Raw genomic sequence first — 19908 nt, forward strand, 5'->3', positions numbered from 1 at the left:
TTATTTATTAAAAATATGTTTTAATAAATATTTATACTATATTATATAGTATAAATAGTATTTATTATATTTATTACATTATAGTTATTTATTAAAACATATTTTAATATGTTTTAATAAATTTATTAAAACATATTTTATTAAATACATTAAATTTATTAAAACATGTTTTAATAAATACTATAATGTAATAAATATAATAAATACTATTTATACTATATAATATAGTATAAATACTTTATAGTATTTAATTCTATAAATGTTACAGAGTATTCTTCCCACCTCCCAAAAAAAAAAAAAATCTAACCAGAATTGAATCAAGCCTCTAGGTCTTACTACTAATTTATAGGAAATACAAGCAATAGAGGAACATGCTAAACAACTGTGTGGGAATGTGATCAGCAAAATCCAGATTGTGGAAAATCTACAGGACAAACAATTCAGTTTATTCAACAAATAAAATGCAGAGAGGTTTGGCGCAGTGGCTCACATCTGTAATCCCAGTAGACAGGATGGGATCACTTGAGGTCAGCAGTTCGAGACCAGCCTGACCAACACGGTGAAACCCTGACTCTACTAAAAATACAAAAATTAGCCAGATATGGTGATGTGCACCTGTAATCCCAGTTACTCAGGAGGCTGAGGCAGGAGCATAGTTTGAACCCATGAGGAGAAGGTTGCCCTGAGCCAAGATTGCGCCATTGCACTTCAGCTAGGCAACAAGAACAAAACTCCATCTCAAAAAAAGAAAAAAAAAGCTAACAGAGGAGCCCATAGATTGAAAGAAGATTCAGAGATTTAGCAAACAAAGGCACTATGTAGACCTTATATTGATTTTAACAATTCAACTATTTAAGAAATTACGAGAAATGTGCAAATATTTGATTACTTTTAATATTTTTAAGTGTGAGAATATTATTGTGGTTGTCCTTACATTTTAAATATATACACTGAAATATTTTTGGATGAAAAGGGATGTTACATAGGATTTGTTTCAAAGTAATCTTGTATAGGTAAAAGTATCCAGCACACGGATAACTGGGTAGAAGCAGGGATGAAATAAGATTTTTCAGGTTTTGATCATTAAAGAACCAGGTGATGGGTTCATGAAAATTAATTATACTATTCTACTTTTATATGTGTCTGAAAAACTTTTCAAAACAATTGTTTTTGTTGTTGTTATTTGCAGAAAATGCCCTACACAGACATTCTGTGCCTTGGTCATTGAGAAGGGGAAATTCACTATTTCCAAGTTGACAGTCCTAAGGTTTCCTAGAGAACCATACCAACAGGGGACCAATGTTCAGTCATGTAAGTCATTACATCTCTCAGGCTTTGAGAGGGGTAATTCCTTAAAAAAAAATAAATAAATAAATAAATAAAATAAAAAATAAAAAAATAGCCTAAAGCTCCTTTTGGAAACAGTCCAAGATTAATGATGACATAAAAATCCCAATAAATTTAGAAATTCTGGGAAAATTTTTTCCAGCCTGGTAGAATTAGATCCCAATTAAATCAGCAAATAATCAATTAATTGTTTTAAATCACCTGTATAAAGAGCAAATAGCACATCATGCTGAGAAAACAGCATTCTATATTGACAATCTATTTTCTTAAAGAGACTCCTGACTCCAGAAAAGCCTGTCCATTCCCATATCCCCCCATTAATCACTTGGAGCAGGGACATTCCCCAGGTGATCACTTAGAGCAGGGGTCAGCAAACTGGCCCACAGGCTAAATCCAGCTTGCAACCTGTTTTAGTACAGCCCTTGAGCTAAGAATGGTTTTCACATTTTTAAAGAATCGACTGGGCACAGTGGCTCACGCTTGTAATCCCAGCACTTTGGGAGGCCAAGGCTGGCGGATCACTTGAGATCAGGAGTTTGAGACCAGCCTGGCCAACATGGCAAGCCCTATCTCTACTAAAAATAGAAAACTTAGCCAGGCATGGTGGTGCACACATGTAATCCCAGCTACTCAGGAGGCTGAGGTGGGAGAATCACCTGAACCTGGGAGACAGAGGTTGCAGTGAGCTGAGATCACACCACTGCACTCCAGCCTGGGTGACAGAGTGAGACTCTGTCTCAAAAATAAAAATAAAAATAGTTGAAAACATGTGCGTGTGCATACACATGCACAGACATGCGCACACACACATTACGTGACAGAGACCATATGTAACTTACAAAACCTAAAATATTTCTTGTCTGGTCCTTTTACAGAAATAATGTGTTGGCCCCTGATTTACAGTGAGAGCCCCTGAAACAATCTAGTATGTTAACTCAGATGATTTCAGTGTGGTGGGTCTGCCTGTCCAATCAACCAACCAAGAAATTAACATTTTGAGTGCTGTCCCCATCCCCTACCTGGTGCTTCCAAATCTGTGCCTTCAGAGCACCTCTTTTGTCAGTCTCCAAGCAGAAAGGTTCAATCTGGGTCACATTCTTTACCTTCTTCTCTGGCAGGTTAATGGTGTCAAAATGAGGCAAGGGAAGTGCCTTGAACTTGGGTACCTAACAGAAAAAAAAAAAACCATGAGATTTAAGATAAAGACTAGCTGGAAAGCAGTAGCTGCTCCAGAATATTTGGATGAATCTGCAAAATAAGGAAGGACAATCAGTTTTCAAAGCAGCATTCTCTAGCAGAAAAGAATAATGGGTTCAAAAGGAAATCAAGGCTTTTCTACTAATATTGCCTGTAACTGGCAGTGTGATCAGAGGCAAGTCACTTAACCTCTTTGTGCCAGAAGGATTAAATTACTTGTTGTTAGAAAGATCAAAAGAAGACAGTGATTTTGTAGTTAAAAATACTATAGAAAAGACTATCTCTGAGGGCATTCTACTACTTGCAGAAATGGAAACACCTACCTCTCCTTTCTGCAGTTCTTTTATTTTCTTCTCCTTCTGTAACTGACGTTCTTTGTCTCGAGAATCAAAGGAGAAAGGGCATATTTCCACAGTTCTTGCCTCTGGGATTGGGGGCTTAAAAGGTACCCCATAATATGGCACAGGTTGAGCTCTTATCACTACTGGTTCATCCTCTTCCTAAGGAAAAAATTGCAGTTTAGAAATAAGACTCCTCACTCTCTCCTACTTCCCCAGAATGTGGACTCAGAAGACATCATATTAATATGTGGCATTAATTAAAACAAGTCACTCAGCTTTTTAGATGTCTTAGTTTCCTTTTCTATCCAAGACAGCTGATGACTTAGGTAAGTCGTCTACCACCTCACAGGGGTGAAACCAAGGTGAAAGCATCTGGTAAAGGATTAACACAATTACCCTGAAAAGATCTAGTTTTCCATGGGAATGTTGTAAAAACTAAATAAGATCTAACACTATGAATAAAATGACATAAAAAGATATGTCCCAACCAAGCATATACCTTAGCTTCTTCTTTGAGCCAGCCTCCAGACTTCCTTAAAACATGTGACTGGGACTTAATGGTTGCCAAACCCAGAATAGGACCAAGTTGTTTGGGTTCAAACCGGTAACACAAGATTACTGCGTATTTTAGTTTCAAATGAACCTATAAAAAGGCTTATGCTTGAGATCTGCTATAAAATTACCCTAACTCTGGATATTTATAGATAAAATGGGAGACATAACAAGAAACTGGCCTGATCAATGACAGTTTATATATTACAATTCCATAAACCACCATCACAGTCAACTTTGCAATTCCTGGGTTAACGGAGATAGGACAAAGTGGATGTAATTGCTTAGTATGAATTTTCAAAATCCCTCACTGAATAGTGACAATCTAAGGCAAAATAAAGTGTAGGACTTAGCAACTTTTGATCCATGTTAAAAAAAGCAGCTGATTTTCAATGCTATAGCAGACAAGGCTCCGCTGCTTAACTGTTCCTGTTTCCATAAATTGTAACTAGTTTTCACTAAGAACAGAAAATTCATACCCTTACCAATTATTGTGTTCTTGGAGGAACAAAAGAAATGAACAAATGTTCATACCCATTCTTAAAGACAAGTCTAGAAAAGAATGGTTGTCTCTGAGCTCTGTTAAGATTAATAAATGATAAGGCTTAGATTGACTGACTATACGGAAGGAAAGAGGACGCCTCTATCCCAGGGAATCACCTCATCTTCTTTGGTGGGCATTCGAATTCTGTTCTTCAATGCAAAGGCTGGTGACTTGGGGACGGTGATTGGAAGTACTTTCTTTTCAGGAACACCCTGAAAGAAGTAAGCAACTCAATTAGACATCACAAAACCATCTCCAATAAGCTGTATGACAAGATTAAATCCTCTTTTTTCCCCTCTGGGTAGAGACAGGGTCTCAAACTCCTGGGCTCAGGCAATCTTCCTGTCTCAGCCTCCAAAGTGCTGGGATTACAGGTGTGAGCCATAGCACCCGGCCTAGAATGATATTTTTGAGTTTTTAAAATATAATTAATCTAAGCACAGATAATAAAAGAACACCAAAACTGGAAAGAATACCAAATTATCAACTCTCATATCTCTTTGAGGGTAGATAAAGGAGTTTAATTTTCTACATCTCATAATCCTTTTGTTTGTTTGGTTTTTTGTTTGTTTTGAGACAGAGTCTTGCTCTGTTGCCCAGGCTGGAGTGCAATGGTGCAATCTCGGCTCACTGTAACCTCTGCCTCCTCGGCTCAAGCGATCCTCCCACCTCAGCCTCCTGAGTAGCTGGAACTACAGTCACTCACCACTATGCCCAGCGAATTATTTTTTATAGAAATGGATCTCAAATTCCTGGCCTCAAGCAATCTCCCATCTTGGCCTCCAAAAGTGTGAGATTACAGACATGAACCACTGCATCCAGACTTATAATTTTAATACATCCAACTACTCTGAAGATTTTTTCCTTAATGATTTTAAAACGTTACTAACATTTCAAATCATTGTGGAATAACATATGTCATACTGTGCACATAATTTAAAACTAATACATTTTAGAAAGTTGTTCCATAGCATTTTTTTATTTCAACAGAATTTATATTCTATCACAAATCTGGCAATTAATCCTAACTGCAAAATGGTATCTCTTGGCTGCTGGGTTTTTTTAATTTTTAATTTTTTTGTTTTTTTCTTGAGACAGAGTCTTACTCTGTTGCCAGGCCGGAGTGCAGTGGCATGATCTCGGCTCATTCAATCACTTGAATCCCGGGTTCAAGCAATTCTCCTGCCTCAGCCTCCTGAGTAGCTGGGACTACAGGTGAGCACCACCACACTCAGCTAATTTTCGTATTTTTAGTAGAGACGGGTTTCACCATGTTGGCCAGGATGGTCTCGATCTCCTGACCTTGTGATCCACCCACCTCAGCCTCCCAAAGTGCTGGGGTGGCATGAGCCACCGCGCCCGGCTGCCCGGCTGCTATTTTGAATGAAGTGTATAACCAGATCAATTAAGAACAAAACAAAACCTCAGTAATTCCTTATTTGTTACACTTGTGTCCACATCCCGACCCCCGCATCAGCTCTAGTCTCCTAATAGTATTTCAGCTCCTCATCTCATTCCTCCAATTCATTGTTTGCATATCGTCCAAATTATTCCTCTAAAGCACATTTGATCACATTACTTCCTGACTGAAAATTCTTTAACGGCTCCTATTGCCTACCTACAACAGCATAACAAACAGATTCCTTAGCATGAAATACAAGGCACTTGCTTGAATCTCACTCATAAATACGTCCTTCACAGCCTGCTTAGTAGTAGCATTAATCTGGTACCCTGCCTGACTCTCCCACCTTACCTCTCACCCATTCTCACACATTCCAACCATGATGAACTACTGGTCACTTGCCAAATGGTCCCTATCTCAGTGACTTTGCTTGTGCTTTCTCTGTCTGAAATGCCCCAGCTGCTTGAAAAGTACCCAACTCATTAAGCATTTCCTTTCTTTTTTTTTTTTTAAAGACAAGTCTTGCTCTGCTCTGTTGCCCAGGCTGGAGCGCAATGGCGCAATCTCAGCTCACTGCACTCTCCACCTCCCAGGTTCAAGCGATTCTCCTGCCTCATCTTCCAGAGTAGCTGGGATTACAGGCATGCACCACCATATCTGGCTAATTTTTGTATTTTTAGTAGAGATGCGGTTTCACCATGTTGGTCAGGCTGGTCTCAAACTTTTGACCTTGTGATCCAGCCTCCCAAAGTGTTGGAATTACAGGAGTAAGCCACTGTGCCTGGACACATCTCTTCTTTTATAAAGCCTTTCAATAGATCTCTCCACTCCCAGGACTACAGAACTGACCCCTTTTTCCCACTGTATATGGTTTTATCACAGTCTACACAAAACTTAATTGTACTTATTTATTTAGATTGTAAATAAATACAGATTGGAAGCAGAGCTGGGCTAGAACAGACAGACCCCTGGCTCCTTGCTCACTGTTTGTCTCTCTTCCACTTGCCCCTGGTGCATTCAAGCAGGAAGCTAGTGTCCACCTGTCTAGGGAAGAGCAGATTTTGCTAGCCTGAGTGCTTCAAGGCTGGGGACTATTTTACTCCATCAATCCCAAGTAGCTAACATAGACCTTGGCAAGTATAAAGCATTCAGTAAATGTTGAATGAATGCAGAATGAATGAACACATCAGGAATAGAATTTATACCTTGGACTCTAGGAGGATACCTTGGGAGCCTTCTCTTTAATCCCAACAATGCTGCAACCATTCAAAACATGTTTGGAATGACTTTCTTGGAGTGGCTTTCAAAGTCACTTTCTGGACCATGCAAAGACAGTTGCTCAATCTTTACTGTTCACTTAACAAATAGTTTCCACCTCTATTATGTTGGACTACTCAGAAGTTTTAGTTCCAAATAACCTTAAACTAGATTCTAAAAGCAAATTAATGTTTAAAATACATGTGAAGAGTTGTCAACCTGGAAGGGATCTAAAAGGCTCATCTCCTGATTCAAGATGAATGGCTTTTCCAAAATGCTTTGTGCAAAATCCCTTCAATCACTGGAAGGGATTCATAGTCTATCAAGGTGACCAATGTGAAAGGAATGGTCATTTTGCTGTGAAATTTCTTATATGTTTTCTAAAGAATGCTAGAATCATTAGCATAGTGAAATCTAATATAGTAGATCTTATAATCAGAGTGACAAAAGTCCAAGAAATGGGTTGTCAAATGATGTTTACCATAAAACAGCAGCAACAACAACAAAATCTGCTCTTCCCTAGACAGGTGGACACTAGCTTCCTGCTTGAATGCACCAGGGGCAAGTGGAAGAGAGACAAACAGTGAGCAAGGAGCCAGGGGTCTGTCTGTTCTAGCCCAGCTCTGCTTCCAATCTGTATAACCTTGAACCTAGATAGCCTTCTAGGCCTCAGGGTTTGTTAATAAAACAAAGTAACTGAAATAAGTATCTGAGGATTAACTTAGATCTAAAATAATTCCCTCTCTCTGCATTCACCCAACAGAAATATCTGCATTTTAAAAGAGAAGCAATGGAAACCTCTAGTAAGTAGGCCATAAAAGAGATATTTATGAGTGAGTCAATCTCTTAATTAGTTGGGGGAGAGAAAGAGATGATTTATGAAAATCATCTTTGCAGCAACTATCCACTCAGACCTCATCTCCTCTGCCATCAAAGATAACTAGAAGCTCGATTAGAAATAATAAAAAGAAAATTGGGTTTCCAGGAACAGAGAAGGCTTTATTAATTTATATTAAATTTTTTTTTTTTTTTTTTGTCTATGTTAAGTTTTTCAAATTAGAAGCTCCTTGAGGACTGGAATATTGTCATTTGCATTCTTTTACCTTCCCACATCACCTACTAGAAGACCCAGTAGTAACTGTTCAATGAACATATGTTAGTTAAAACTACTGTATTTACTCATTTACATGTCTATCTCCTCTACCGGACTATGAAAGCTTTGAGGACAAGGGCCATATCTTATACCATCTTTGAATTCCAAAGTGCCTAACCCAAGTTAGAAACACAGGCTAGTGCATGTCAGCTTATACTATTACTCACTCAGTTATCCGACTATCAGAGTGCTTGTGCTGTGGTGGGTCACTATGCTAGGTGCTGGGGATACAAAGTGAATAATATAGATATACACAGTCCCTGCTCTTGGGGAGCTCACATTCTAGTGGAGGAAAGAGACAATGAAGAAGAAACAAATCAAATACTTCCAAATTTTCACAAAGTGCTCTAAAGAAACCCAGCAGAATATGGAGCTAACGGTCATTAGGAGGATGCTCCCTCAATGAAGGGGAAGGTATCTCTGGAGGTAACATGCAGTTAGAATGGGGCAATGTGGGTGGACATTTGAGGTATTTAGGAAAAGCAGCCAGGACTGGGGATGGGGATGGGGAGGCGAATACTTCTCCCTAAGACAGGATATGGCCTCCAGGTACCCTGGAACAGGATCTCAGGCCTGTCCCAGGGCAGTTAGGAAATTACTCTGAAGCAATGTTATCTTGGGAAGTATGCAGGAAAAAAAAAAAAAAAAAAAAAAGCCTGCTGGTATCCCCAAGTTGTCCCTAAAGTATCTCTGCTAAAATTACTCACTGGCTTTGCTGACACCACATCCACCCCTGGCTGCCCAATAGAAGTCAGCACTAAGTTCACATTTCACACCCTCATGCTCAAGGCTCTATCACTCCACCTCTGCCCCAAGAACCCTTTTCTTACTTCTGCCTCACTTGGGCCCACTGCTGCTTAAGCCCATCTTTTATCAACCCTATTGTCCCCTTGCTGCTTATCAACCACAAGTGGAAGTACACAGGAAACACCATAAAGACACATAAAACAGCTTTAGCACTCGGGGACTGGGGGAACATGGGTGGGGAACAACAGCATCAGACAGACAAGTTGTATCAGGCTCTGAAAGGTGGGCTCTTAAATTCTGCTATAAGAGTCCAGGGGGGAAAAAAAAAAAGGCCGGGCACGGTGGCTTACACCTGTAATTCCAGCACTTTAGGAGGCCGAGGCAAGTGGATCGCGAGGTCAGGAGATCAAAACCATCCTGGCCAACGTGAAACCCTGTCTCTACAAAAAAAAAATAAAAATAAAAAATAAAGAGTCCAAGACTAGAATTTCAGACTCTCTCTCTATCTTTTTTTTTTTTTTGAGACGGAGTCTTGCTCTGTTGCCCAGGCTAGAGTGCAGTAGCACAATCTCGGCTCACTGCAACCCCCACCTCCTGGGTTCAGGCGATTCTCATGCCTCAGCCTCCTGAGTAGCTTGGAGTACAGGCACCCACCACCATGCCTGGCTAATTTTTTTGTATTTTAGGAGAGACGGGGTTTCACCATGTTGGCCAGGCTGGTCTCCAACTCCTGACCTCAAGTGATCCACCCACCTCAGCCTCCGAAAGTGTTGGGATTACAGGCACAAGCCACCACGCTCGGCTGACTTACTCTCTTTTAAATGTTCTAAATGTTTTTTCTATGGGCAAGCTACATTCCATTGTGAAAGGAAAATAAATTTTGGAACCCCCAAATTACTAACCCAAGGAGAAACGTCAAGCTAGGAACTTTGACATGCAAACCTATCTCCTGTTCAAAGATGAAAAAGCTACATACCTCCCTCACAATTTGCCCACTTGAAAATTTCTTGTGAACTCCAAGATCTTCACCCTAAAATAGTTCTGTTGAATTTCACTCTGACAATATAAATTTATAGCTCATTTTCACAGGTACAGGAAAAAGGACAGAACTCAAAGTCATCCCTTGGCTCACCTGAGACAAATGCATATCTGATTACTTCCTCTGCCCTAATTATCTTATGTAAAAATGCAGATTCGGCCACACACAGTGGCTCATGCCTGTAATCCCAGCACTTTGGGAGGTGGAGGCGGGTGGATCATAAGTTCAGGAGTTTGAGGCCAGCCTGTCCAATATGGTGAAACCTGTTTCTACTAAAAATACAAAAATTAGCCAGGTGTGGTGGTGTGCACCTGTAGTCCCAGCTACTAGGAAGGCTGAGGCAGAAGAATCACTTGAACCTGGGAGGCAGGGGTGGCTATGCTTCTCTGGAAACCAAGAGTTGAAGTCAAATCACTGGAAATTGCAGTGAGCCAAGACTGTGCCCCTGTACTCCAGCCTGGGCGACAGAGTAAGATTCTGTCTCGGGAGGGTGGGGGAGAAGCAGATTCACTGAATTAGATGAATGCATAAGTGACTATTCCTCTACCCACCTCTCACATGCGAACTACTCAAAGAATGTAACCATTTCCCTCTTACCTACTCACACCTTTTGAAAACTTCTTCCTCTTTCCCCAATATCCACACTTTTCCCTTAAAATACTGAAGCCCTCAAAATAATCTTTGGGGAAAGGCACAGGCCTGTCTGCTGGGCATGCGTCCTTAACCTTAGCAAAATAAATCTCTAAATTGATTGAGACCCGTGTCATACTTTTTGGTTTGCACCCCTTTCAAAGCTTCCCTTTCTGAAAAGTGAAGAGGGTGGAAGAGAACACATCTAACATCTCTTCCTATGCTATGCTTCTCTAGAAACAAAGAGTTGAAGTCAAATCACTGAAGATTTCAGTAGGGAAACCTGCAATTGGCCAGTGTCAAACTCAGAAACCTCACTTGCCAAAATAAATAATGATAACAGTAAGTACTATGGGGCACAATAATCTAGTGTTTAAGGAGACGATGGGCTCAGATTCTGGTTCTGCATACTAGATACCTCTACTTTTATCTCCTTGTCTGAAAAATAGGGATAACAATAGCATCTACCTCTTAGAAATGTAATCAGACACAAACAAGACAATCTACATAAAGTACTCAGGACAATGTAAGCACTCAATAAAATGGCCATTCCTGTTAACAATACCCCTGGCTTACTGTGTGTCGGGCATCATACTCAGTTCTTTATCTGGGCTCCCTCTATGCTGTACCCAACAAATCTGTTTATGTAATAAGAGCCCCAGAGTTTTCTGAGACCCAAAAGGATTTGGCAGACACTTCCATTCTGCAAATTATATCAATTCGGTCACACCTTACCTAGTGCTTTGCAGATCGGTTTACACAGAATTCTCAACAGGTATAACCTGGTACCCAACTACTCTAAGATCTCAACTAACTCTTCACAAACTCTGGTCACCCTTCCCAACTTAAATACTTCACCCTAGCACTTCTAGAGTACATACAACTGACAAACCAATTTCCTAATCAGTGTTTTCAAAAAATGTAGTTCAGCTGGGCACGGTGGCTCACGCCTATATCCCAACACTTTGGGAGGCCAAGGCAGGTGGATTCCTTGAGGACAGGAGCTCGAGACCAGCTTGGGCAACATGGCAAAACCTAGTCCCTACTAAGAATACAAAACTTAGCTGGGCATGTGCCTGTAGTCCCAGCTACTTGGGAGGCTGAGGCATGAGAATTGCTTGAACCTAGGAAGCAGAGGTTGCAGTGAGGCGAGATTACATCGCTATACTCCTGCACTCTAGCCTAGGCAACAGAGCAATACTGTCTCGAAAAAAAAAAAAAAACAAAAAGCAGTAGTTCAGGTGTGACTGATGCTATGGGAAAGATCTTAGGTGAGATGTAGACTTTTTTTTTTTTTTAATAAGCACATACTTCCTAAGAACCTTCTATCTTAAAAAGTAACCTCAGCCAGGTATGGTGGCTCACACCTGTAATCCCAGCACTTTGGGAGGCTGAGGTGGGCGGATCACCTGAAGTTGGGAGTTCGAGACCAGCCTGACCAACATGAAGAAACCCCTTCTCTACTAAAAACACAAAATTAGTCTGGAGATAGCATCAGATAAAATTAAAAAAAAAAAAAGAAAAAAAAAAACAAATTAGCCAGGCCAGGCATGGTGGTGCATGCCTATAATCCCAACTACTTGGGAGGCTGAGACAGGAGAATCACTTGAACCCAGGAGGCGGAGGTTGCAGTGAACCAAGATCACACCATCGCACTCCAGCTTGGGCCACAAGAGCAAAAATTCTGTCTCAAAAAAATAATAGTAAGTAACCTCTATTTTCATATAAAAGCATGTGCCCTGGAATCATAACACCTAAGATTCATATGCTAGCTCTGCCACTCCCTAGTTTGTGATCTTGAGCAAATTATTTAACCTTTATGTTTCCTAACTGTAAAATGGATTGATAAAGTACCTACAGTGCTTACCTCATAGGGTTGTTATGAGAATTAAATGCATTATTATATAAATGTAAAGAGCTTAAAATAAAAACCTGGCATATAATAAGCATTATATAAGTATTAGCTATTATTGCTGTGTTATTTGTGTCAAAAGGTATTAGTCTTCGTTTACATAGTTATGTAAAAGTTCCCTTTAAATTTACATTAGGTTACAAAGTGAGTTGATTTTTAAAATAATAAAGTCAATATTGGTATGTAAGGTTTTTAGAGAGTAGTACATGAATTAAATAAAAACAAAAACTTAGGTAGGGGGAAAAGCCAGGAGCTTAGAGGAAAAGACGTTATTAAAAGCAAGGTGCCAGCCAGGTGCAATGGCTCACGCCTGTAATCCCAGCACTTTGGGAGGGTGAGGCAGGTGGATTACCTGAGGTCAGGAGTTTGAGACCAGCCTGGCCAACATGGTGAAACCCCATCTCTACTAAAAATATAAAAATAAGCCGTGCGTCGTAGCTCACCCCTGTAATCCCAGTGATTAGGAGGGATTACAGGGGTGAACTACAACGCATGGCTAATTTTTGTATTTTTACCAAATTAGGAGGCTGAGGTGGGAGAACTGCTTGAACCCGGGAGGCGGAGGTTGCCATAAGCCAAGAAGCAAGGTGCCAAAGGAGTGTTATCTATTTTCTTGTGTATAAAACTAAATGTCAGCCCTTCCGGCTCGAGGTCTCTGAGGTTTGCACGTAACCTACTTTTCCCTTATTGCATTCACAACATTGTTTCCTCAAGAGATAAAGACAAAGAAGGCACAAGGCTTGGAGATTAATCACTTGGGTGGGGGAAGATTTCTTAAAAGTTTGTTGTAACAGAGTTTGGCATATAGTACATGTGCTTCAGAGCAAGAAAGAAAAGACATTGTGAATAGAAGAAAGATCTCACGCAAAGAGCTCTCAGTCGAAAGTAGGTATTGGGGAGGAGAACCATTTCTAAGCATAAAGCGTGGAAAATATAACTTCAATTGCTTCTGATTTATTGCTAAGAAAATAGAATAAACAAATTAGGTACTCAGTCAAAGGTAATACATTAGTACAGTTTCCGCTAAAACCATGGTGACTCTAAAGCAAGCAAAAAGATAGAAGATAGCAAGGGCTGGGCACAATGGCTCACGCCTGCAATCTCAGCACTTTGGAAGCGCGAGGCAGGCAGATCACCTGAGGTCAGGAGTTTGAGACCAGCCTGACCAACATGGAGAAACCCTATCTCTATTAAAAATGCAAAATTATGTAGTCCCAGCTACTCGGGAGGATGAGGCAGGAGAATTGCTTGAACCCAGGAGGCAGAGGTTGCAGCGAGCCGAGATCGCGCCATTGCACTCCAGCCTGGGTAACAAGAGTGAAACGCCGTCTCAAAAAAAATAAAATAAAACGCAAAATTAACTAGGCATGGTGGTGTATGCCTGCAATCCCAGCTAATTGGGAGGCTGAGGCAGGAGAATCACTTGAACCCAGGAGGCAGAGGTTGCAGTGAGTGAGCCAAGATCTCGCCATTGTACTCCAGCCTGGACAATAAGATCAAAACCCCATCTCAAAAAAAAAAAAAAAAAAAAAAAGAAAAGAAGAAAAGAAGATAGGAAAACAGAGTGCTTCTGGTGTTACCCCAGACATACATCAATCCAAACAATCTAAAGCAGTGGCAGCAGGTGAGGTCCCCATCTACACTGAAGTGTAACTAAAAGCCACTTTCCCATTTATGCAGGTGCTTAATTCCATTGCTTATTCTCTGACTGTAGCCTTGCTTCCCGATTACACATTTTCTCTAAAATTGTGGTTGTGGGCCTATTATCAAACTACAACACATTTCTCTGAAACAGTTTCCAGCGGCTCTTGATAAACTTTTCTCCAGCTTAACTGACCCACTAATAGCTACCAGCAGATGCTTCATGTTTCCCACCATCAGGCTTTTAATCATATAATTCCTACTGCCTGGAATGTTCTGCCAGTCCAGTTCATTTGTATTTCTGCAAGCCCAAATTCTGTCATATAATGGAGAGGCAATACAATGAGGTATAAGGATCACAGACTCTGGAGCTAGAGTGCCTGAACTCTTACTTGCTCCACCACATACTAGCTGAGTGCTCTAGGAATATTACATAACCTCTCTGTGCCTCAGTTCCCTCATCTGAAACAGGTGATAATTAAAATAACCCACCTAAAGGGGTTGTTGTCAAAACTAATGGGCTAATATATGAAAAGGGCTTAGAACAGTGCTGGCAGATAGTAAAAGTGTCAGCTATTATGACAACAGTAGCAACACAATGACAATAATTATTACTACCCATTGTCAAGGCTCAGGTCAAATGCTGCCTCTTCACAAAGCACATCCTGAACTTTCTATCTGGAAGAAGCCATTTTCTCCTCTGAATTCCTATTTTAACTGTCATCTCTCTCAGAACACTTCTGTCCATTTTCTATTATTCACACATATATTGTCTCCCTCACTGTACTTTAACTGAGAGCAAAATCCACTTCTTTTTTTTTTTTTTGAGACGGAGTTTCGCTCTTGTTACCCAGGCTGGAGTGCAATGGCGCGATCTCGGCTCACCGCAACCTCCGCCTCCTGGGTTCAGGCAATTCTCCTGCCTCAGCCTCCTGAGTAGCTGGGATTACAGGCACGTGCCACCATGCCCAGCTAATGTTTTGTGTTTTTAGTAGAGACGGGGTTTCACCATGTTGACCAGGATGGTCTCGATCTCTTGACCTCGTGATCCACCCGCCTCGGCCTCCCAAAGTGCTGGGATTACAGGCTTGAGCCACCGCGCCCGGCCAAAATCCACTTCTGATATGTCTCTTTTTATTTTTCTTTGAGACGGAGTCTTGCTCTGTCGCCAGTGTGGAGCACAGTGCTGCAATCGGCTAACTGCAACCTCCGCCTCCTGGGTTCAAGCAATTCTTCCGTCTCAGCCTCCCAAGTAGCTGGGACTACAGGCGTGTGCCAAACGCCTGGCTAATTTTTGTATTTTTAGCAGAGATGGGATTTTACCATGTTGGCCAGGATGGTCTTGAACTCTTGACCTCGCGATCCACCTGCCTCAGCCTCCCAAAGCGCTGGGATTACAGGCGTTAGCCACTGTGCCCCGCCCTCTGATATTTCTCTTTATCACCAGCAGCTCCTAAAATGATGCCCTGCTCATAATATCTACCCAAACTTTTGTGTGAAAGGGTGGATATTTGGCCCTGAGCAGGACACTTCTGCCAACACACACACAACCTCAACCTTACCACAACATCTTCCAAAATCTTAGTAGGACAAGGTCTGGAATGAAATTCAAACTGTTCATCCTCTGATTTCTTCTTTGACTCTCGCTCCTGGATTCTTTTCTCAATTTCCAAATCAAAGCCAATAGGCTGGGTGGGTGGTTTCACAGGTGGTTTCTTGGGCAAGATGGGCCCACCTTCGAGTATTCTGGGATCAAGTTCACGTGCTTTGAATCTGTATCTGTAAGGAGAAAATTTAAATAACCACAAAAAATATTTTAATAACATAAAAACTTCACAAACAAAGTGAGCCAAAAACAAAGAATAGTAAGCATTAAGATTACCCTCCCATTGACTGGACAACAGAATAAAATAAATAAAAATCAAAAACAATGTGCCAGGTGCGGTGGCTCGGGCCTATAATCCTTTGGGAAGCACTTTGGGAAGCCAAGGCTAGGGATCACTTGAGGTCAGGAGTTCAAGATCAGCCTGGCCAACTATTGAAAATACAAAACTACAAAACTTAGCCCAGTGTGGTGGTCCGCACCTGTACTCCCAGCTACTAGGGACGCTGAGGCAGGTATGGACTCACCTGCCTCTGTGAGGTGAGTCACTCTGGTACTCAAGCAGGCTGAGAAACTCTTGAACCCAGGAGGTGGAGGCTGCAGTGAGCTGAGAGGAACCACTACACTCCAGCCTGGGCAACAAGAGCAAAACTCCATCTCAAAAAAATAAATAAATAAATAATAATAAAAGAAAAAAGAAAAAAAGGATTACCCATCACACAGTAAAATTTCAACTCTCCACAGCACTATCTTTACCTGTAGAACAAAGAATAAATGAGACAATCCTAACATCCCCACTGCTTTAAGAACTGGGGCTTCTCTTCACAGAGAAGCACACAAAGGAATGTGTGGTTCCCTTCTCAAAAGAAGCACACAAATGAATGGAAGAAGGATACAGGAAATAAACTCCAATACTACAAACCACACTAAGTTTCCATTTCCCTCCACTAATAATAGCTGTAACAATCCCTTGGGGAGTCATAAAAGCGTGGCACCTGCCTAGCCTAACCTTAGAGGGCACTGTGTGTGTTTGTGTGTGTGTGAGAGAGAGAGGGAGAGACAGAGACAGAGAGAGAGAGAGAGAGAGAGAGAGAGAGAGAAAGACTCGCTGAGTCACCCAGGCTGGAGTGTAGTGGCATGATCTTGGCTCACTGAAGCGTTGACCCCCTAGGTTCAGGCTGCCCCCTTGTAGCTGCCACCATGCCCAGATCTTTTTTTTTTTTGTATTTTTTGTAGAGATGGTGTTTCACCATGTTGCCCAGGCTGGTCTCAGACTCCTGGACTCAAGCAATCCTCCTGCCTTGGCCTCTCAAAGTACTGGGATGACAGGGTGAGCCACCACACCCAGCCTGGATCAATTTTTACCAGTTTATACTCCAGGACATCTCCATATTCCCACTTTAGTCCTTTAATCATAGAGGCAGGGGTGTAGCCTGCAGAGCCTGCTACTCAAATGCCATAAATTTTCATGGAAAAGAAAAATAGCAACTGTCACCCTTATGGAACTGAAAGGAAAGTAGGCAGGTTCTTGGAACTCTTCCTCCGATACTGCCAGTGGGACTTACTGTTGCAGTTTCTCAAGCTCCTCAGCCTCCAGCTCTGCTGTGCTTTTGCAAGTTACAGGCCGTGCACGCTGTTTAGTTAGCAGTACAGGAGTCTGTGGATCTCTGGAAATCTTGGTCACAGAAGATTTGGAAGGTAACAGATCTGTAAACAGAGATGACAGCCATTCATCTAGCTCCCCAAGACCCAGTTTACTTGTAAGTGCCGATTCACCGAGGTAACCCAGAGAGGGATAAATCAACCACAGACTGACGAGCCCACCACACTCAGCTCAGCTTACATCAGTTGAACCAACCAACATTCAGTTCCTTCTCTCCTATTCCTGTTTTATTGAGGGGTATGACTAAGGTAACCTTTGGGTAAACTCTACTGTCATCTTCTGAACAGAAAATCCATCCATGTCTGATGGGCTCCTTATCAAGGCACGGGCCTAGACTGACTGACCTTTTTCTGAAACAGGGTCTCACTCTGCTGCCCAAGCTAGAGTACAGGAGCATGATAATGGCTCACTACAAATCTGACCTCCCTGGACTCAGGTGATCCTCTCACCTCAGCATCCCAAGCAGCTGGGACTACAGGCACGCACCATCATCCCCAGTGAATTTTTATATTCTTTTGTAAACACAGGGTTTCACTTTGTTGCCCAGGCTGGTCTTGAACTACTGGGCTTAAGCAATCCACCTACCTCAGCCTCCCAAAGTGCTGGAATTATAGGTATTAAGCCACTGTGCCTGGCCAGGCCTATACTTTCTATTGACAATACCAATTATTGTGCTTGTTATTAACACATAAAATGTTTGTTTATTCCAGCTTTAAAATATAAGGCCTTTCTAAAGACCAAGTAAAGCCTGAACAGAATGGCCCCCGCCTGTAATTCTAGCAATTTAGAAGGCCAACAAAGCAGAAGGACTGCTTGAGGCCACGAGCTCAAGATCAGCCTGGGCAACATAATGAGAACCTGTCTCTTAAAAAAATATAAAAATTAGGTGAGGATGGTGGCATGCACCTAGAGTCCCAATTACTTGGGAGGGTAAGGTGGGAGGATCACTTGAGCCCAGGAGTTGGATGCTGAAGTGAGCCATGATCATGCCACTGTACTCCATCCTGGGTGACAGAGCAAGACCCTGTCAAAGAAGAAAGAAAGAAAGAAAAGAAAAAAGAAAAGAAAGAAACAAACAAACAAAACAAAAAAAGACCAAGTAAAAACTCCCAATTTTATGAAATCAATTTAAAAGCATCAAGAACACCTCTTATAGAAAAATCAAATGGAGAAAGTAAAAAACTATGTTAAAGTATCAATATTAAGACATTATCGGCCGGGCGCGGTGGCTCACGCCTGTAATCCCAGCACTTTGGGAGGCCAAGGCGGGTGGATCACGAGGTCAAGAGATCGAGACCATCCTGGTCAGCATGGTGAAACCCCGTCTCTACTAAAAATACAAAAATTCAGCTGGCCATGGTGGCATGTGCCTGTAATCCCAGCTACCCAGGAGGCTAAGGCAGGAGAATTGCCTGAACCCAGGAGGCGGAGGTTGCGGTGAGCCGAGATCGCGCCATTGCACTCCAGCCTGGGTAGCAAGAGCGAAACTCCGTCTAAAAAAAAAAAAAAAAAAAAAAAAAAAAAAAAAAAAAATCATTACCATCACTCATTGAAAATACTAATTTAGGGCCAGGAACAGTGGCTCACACTGGTAATCCCAGCATTTTGGGAGGCCGAGCCAGGCAGATCACAAGGTCAAAAGTTCAAGACCAGCCTGGTCAATATGGTGAAACCTCATCTCTACTAAATATACAAAAATTAGCCAGGCGTGGTAGCAGACACCTGTAGTTCCAGCTACTCAAGAGGCTGAGGCAGGAGAATCACTTGAACCCGGGAGGCAGAGGATGCAGTGAGCCAAGATCACGCTACTGCACTCCAGCCTGGGCAAGACTTCGTCTCAAAAAATAAAAAGAAAGAAAATACTAATTTACATGGCCAATGAAACCTTGTCAATTTTCATAATTATATAGAATAAATCTTTCAATTTAGATCTTGTCACATAACAGTGGGAGATCAAAATCAAATCTATTTTACAAATAGCCATGTTTCAAAGATACATACAACCATTATTTAGCCATCACCATACAAAGTTTTAAATAAAAATTGCATAATATATCTTTCCATTTGCCAGGACTAGCTTTCTAAAAGCAGGACATATCAGAATCTGAGTCATATATTATTTGAAAAGGCATGTTTAATATTTAAATTTCCATTAGAATAAAGAAAAATATTTCATTATTTTCATACTATAAAATGTAACAAAATCATTTTGGCTACTAGAACATAATAGCAATATTAAAAAATGCTGTACTTGACCAGGTGCAGTGGTTCATGCCTATAACCCCAGCACTTTGGGAGGTCGAGGCAGGTGGCTGACTTAAGGCCAGGAGCTCAAGACTAGCCTGGCCAACACGGCAAAACTTGGTTTCTACTTAAAATAAAAAAAGTAGCTGGGCATGGTGGCACACACCTGTAATCCCAGCTAATCGGGAGGCTGAGGCACGAGAATCACTTGAACGCAAGAGGTGGATGTTGCAGTGAGCCAAGATCACGCCACTGCACTCCAGCCTCGGTGATGACAGCCAGAATGAGACTCTGTCTCAAAAAAAAAAAAAAAAGGCCTATGCAAGGATATAAAAAATTTAGAGATCCTCAAAGGTAAAACAATCACATTCTGCTTTATCCAGAATACTATCAGGATACTCCCAACAACTATTTTATGCCACTCCCACCCCTCAAATTATATCTTAAGGCCTTGTTGTAGAAATTATTTCCATAAAGACAGAAACTATTAAATTAGAATCCACTCATCTGTTCACCACCAAATCTACAAACCCCCCATCTGCACCATTCCTCCCACTTTTCCATCCTCTTTTTAAAGAACATTTCTCCACCTGTGCTAAGTATTTCTCCAATACCTCCCTGCTCAGGGACTTAATC

The 19908-nt window shown here is 41.4% G+C and overlaps 1 protein-coding gene across 4 annotated transcripts in view; it reads right to left on the reverse strand.

The window, feature by feature from the left end:
- The window catches only part of TPX2 (TPX2 microtubule nucleation factor), a 68955-nt gene that overhangs the window by 6981 nt on the left and 42066 nt on the right, over positions 1 to 19908 (reverse strand). For all 4 annotated transcript variants that reach the window (XM_032295313.1, XM_032295312.1, XM_032295309.1 and 1 more), the window contains 5 exons: positions 16931 to 17072; positions 15325 to 15541; positions 4098 to 4193; positions 2868 to 3044; positions 2367 to 2513 (listed from right to left, as the gene is read on the reverse strand). In XM_032295313.1, coding sequence (XP_032151204.1) covers positions 2367 to 2513; positions 2868 to 3044; positions 4098 to 4193; positions 15325 to 15541; positions 16931 to 17072 — 779 coding nt within the window. The remainder of the gene's footprint in view (positions 1 to 2366; positions 2514 to 2867; positions 3045 to 4097; positions 4194 to 15324; positions 15542 to 16930; positions 17073 to 19908) is intronic.

Source organism: Sapajus apella, unplaced genomic scaffold, assembly GCF_009761245.1.
Source record: "Sapajus apella isolate SASKATOON/1434 unplaced genomic scaffold, GSC_monkey_1.0 scaffold33, whole genome shotgun sequence".
In the NCBI taxonomy this organism is placed as follows: Eukaryota; Metazoa; Chordata; class Mammalia; order Primates; family Cebidae; genus Sapajus; species Sapajus apella.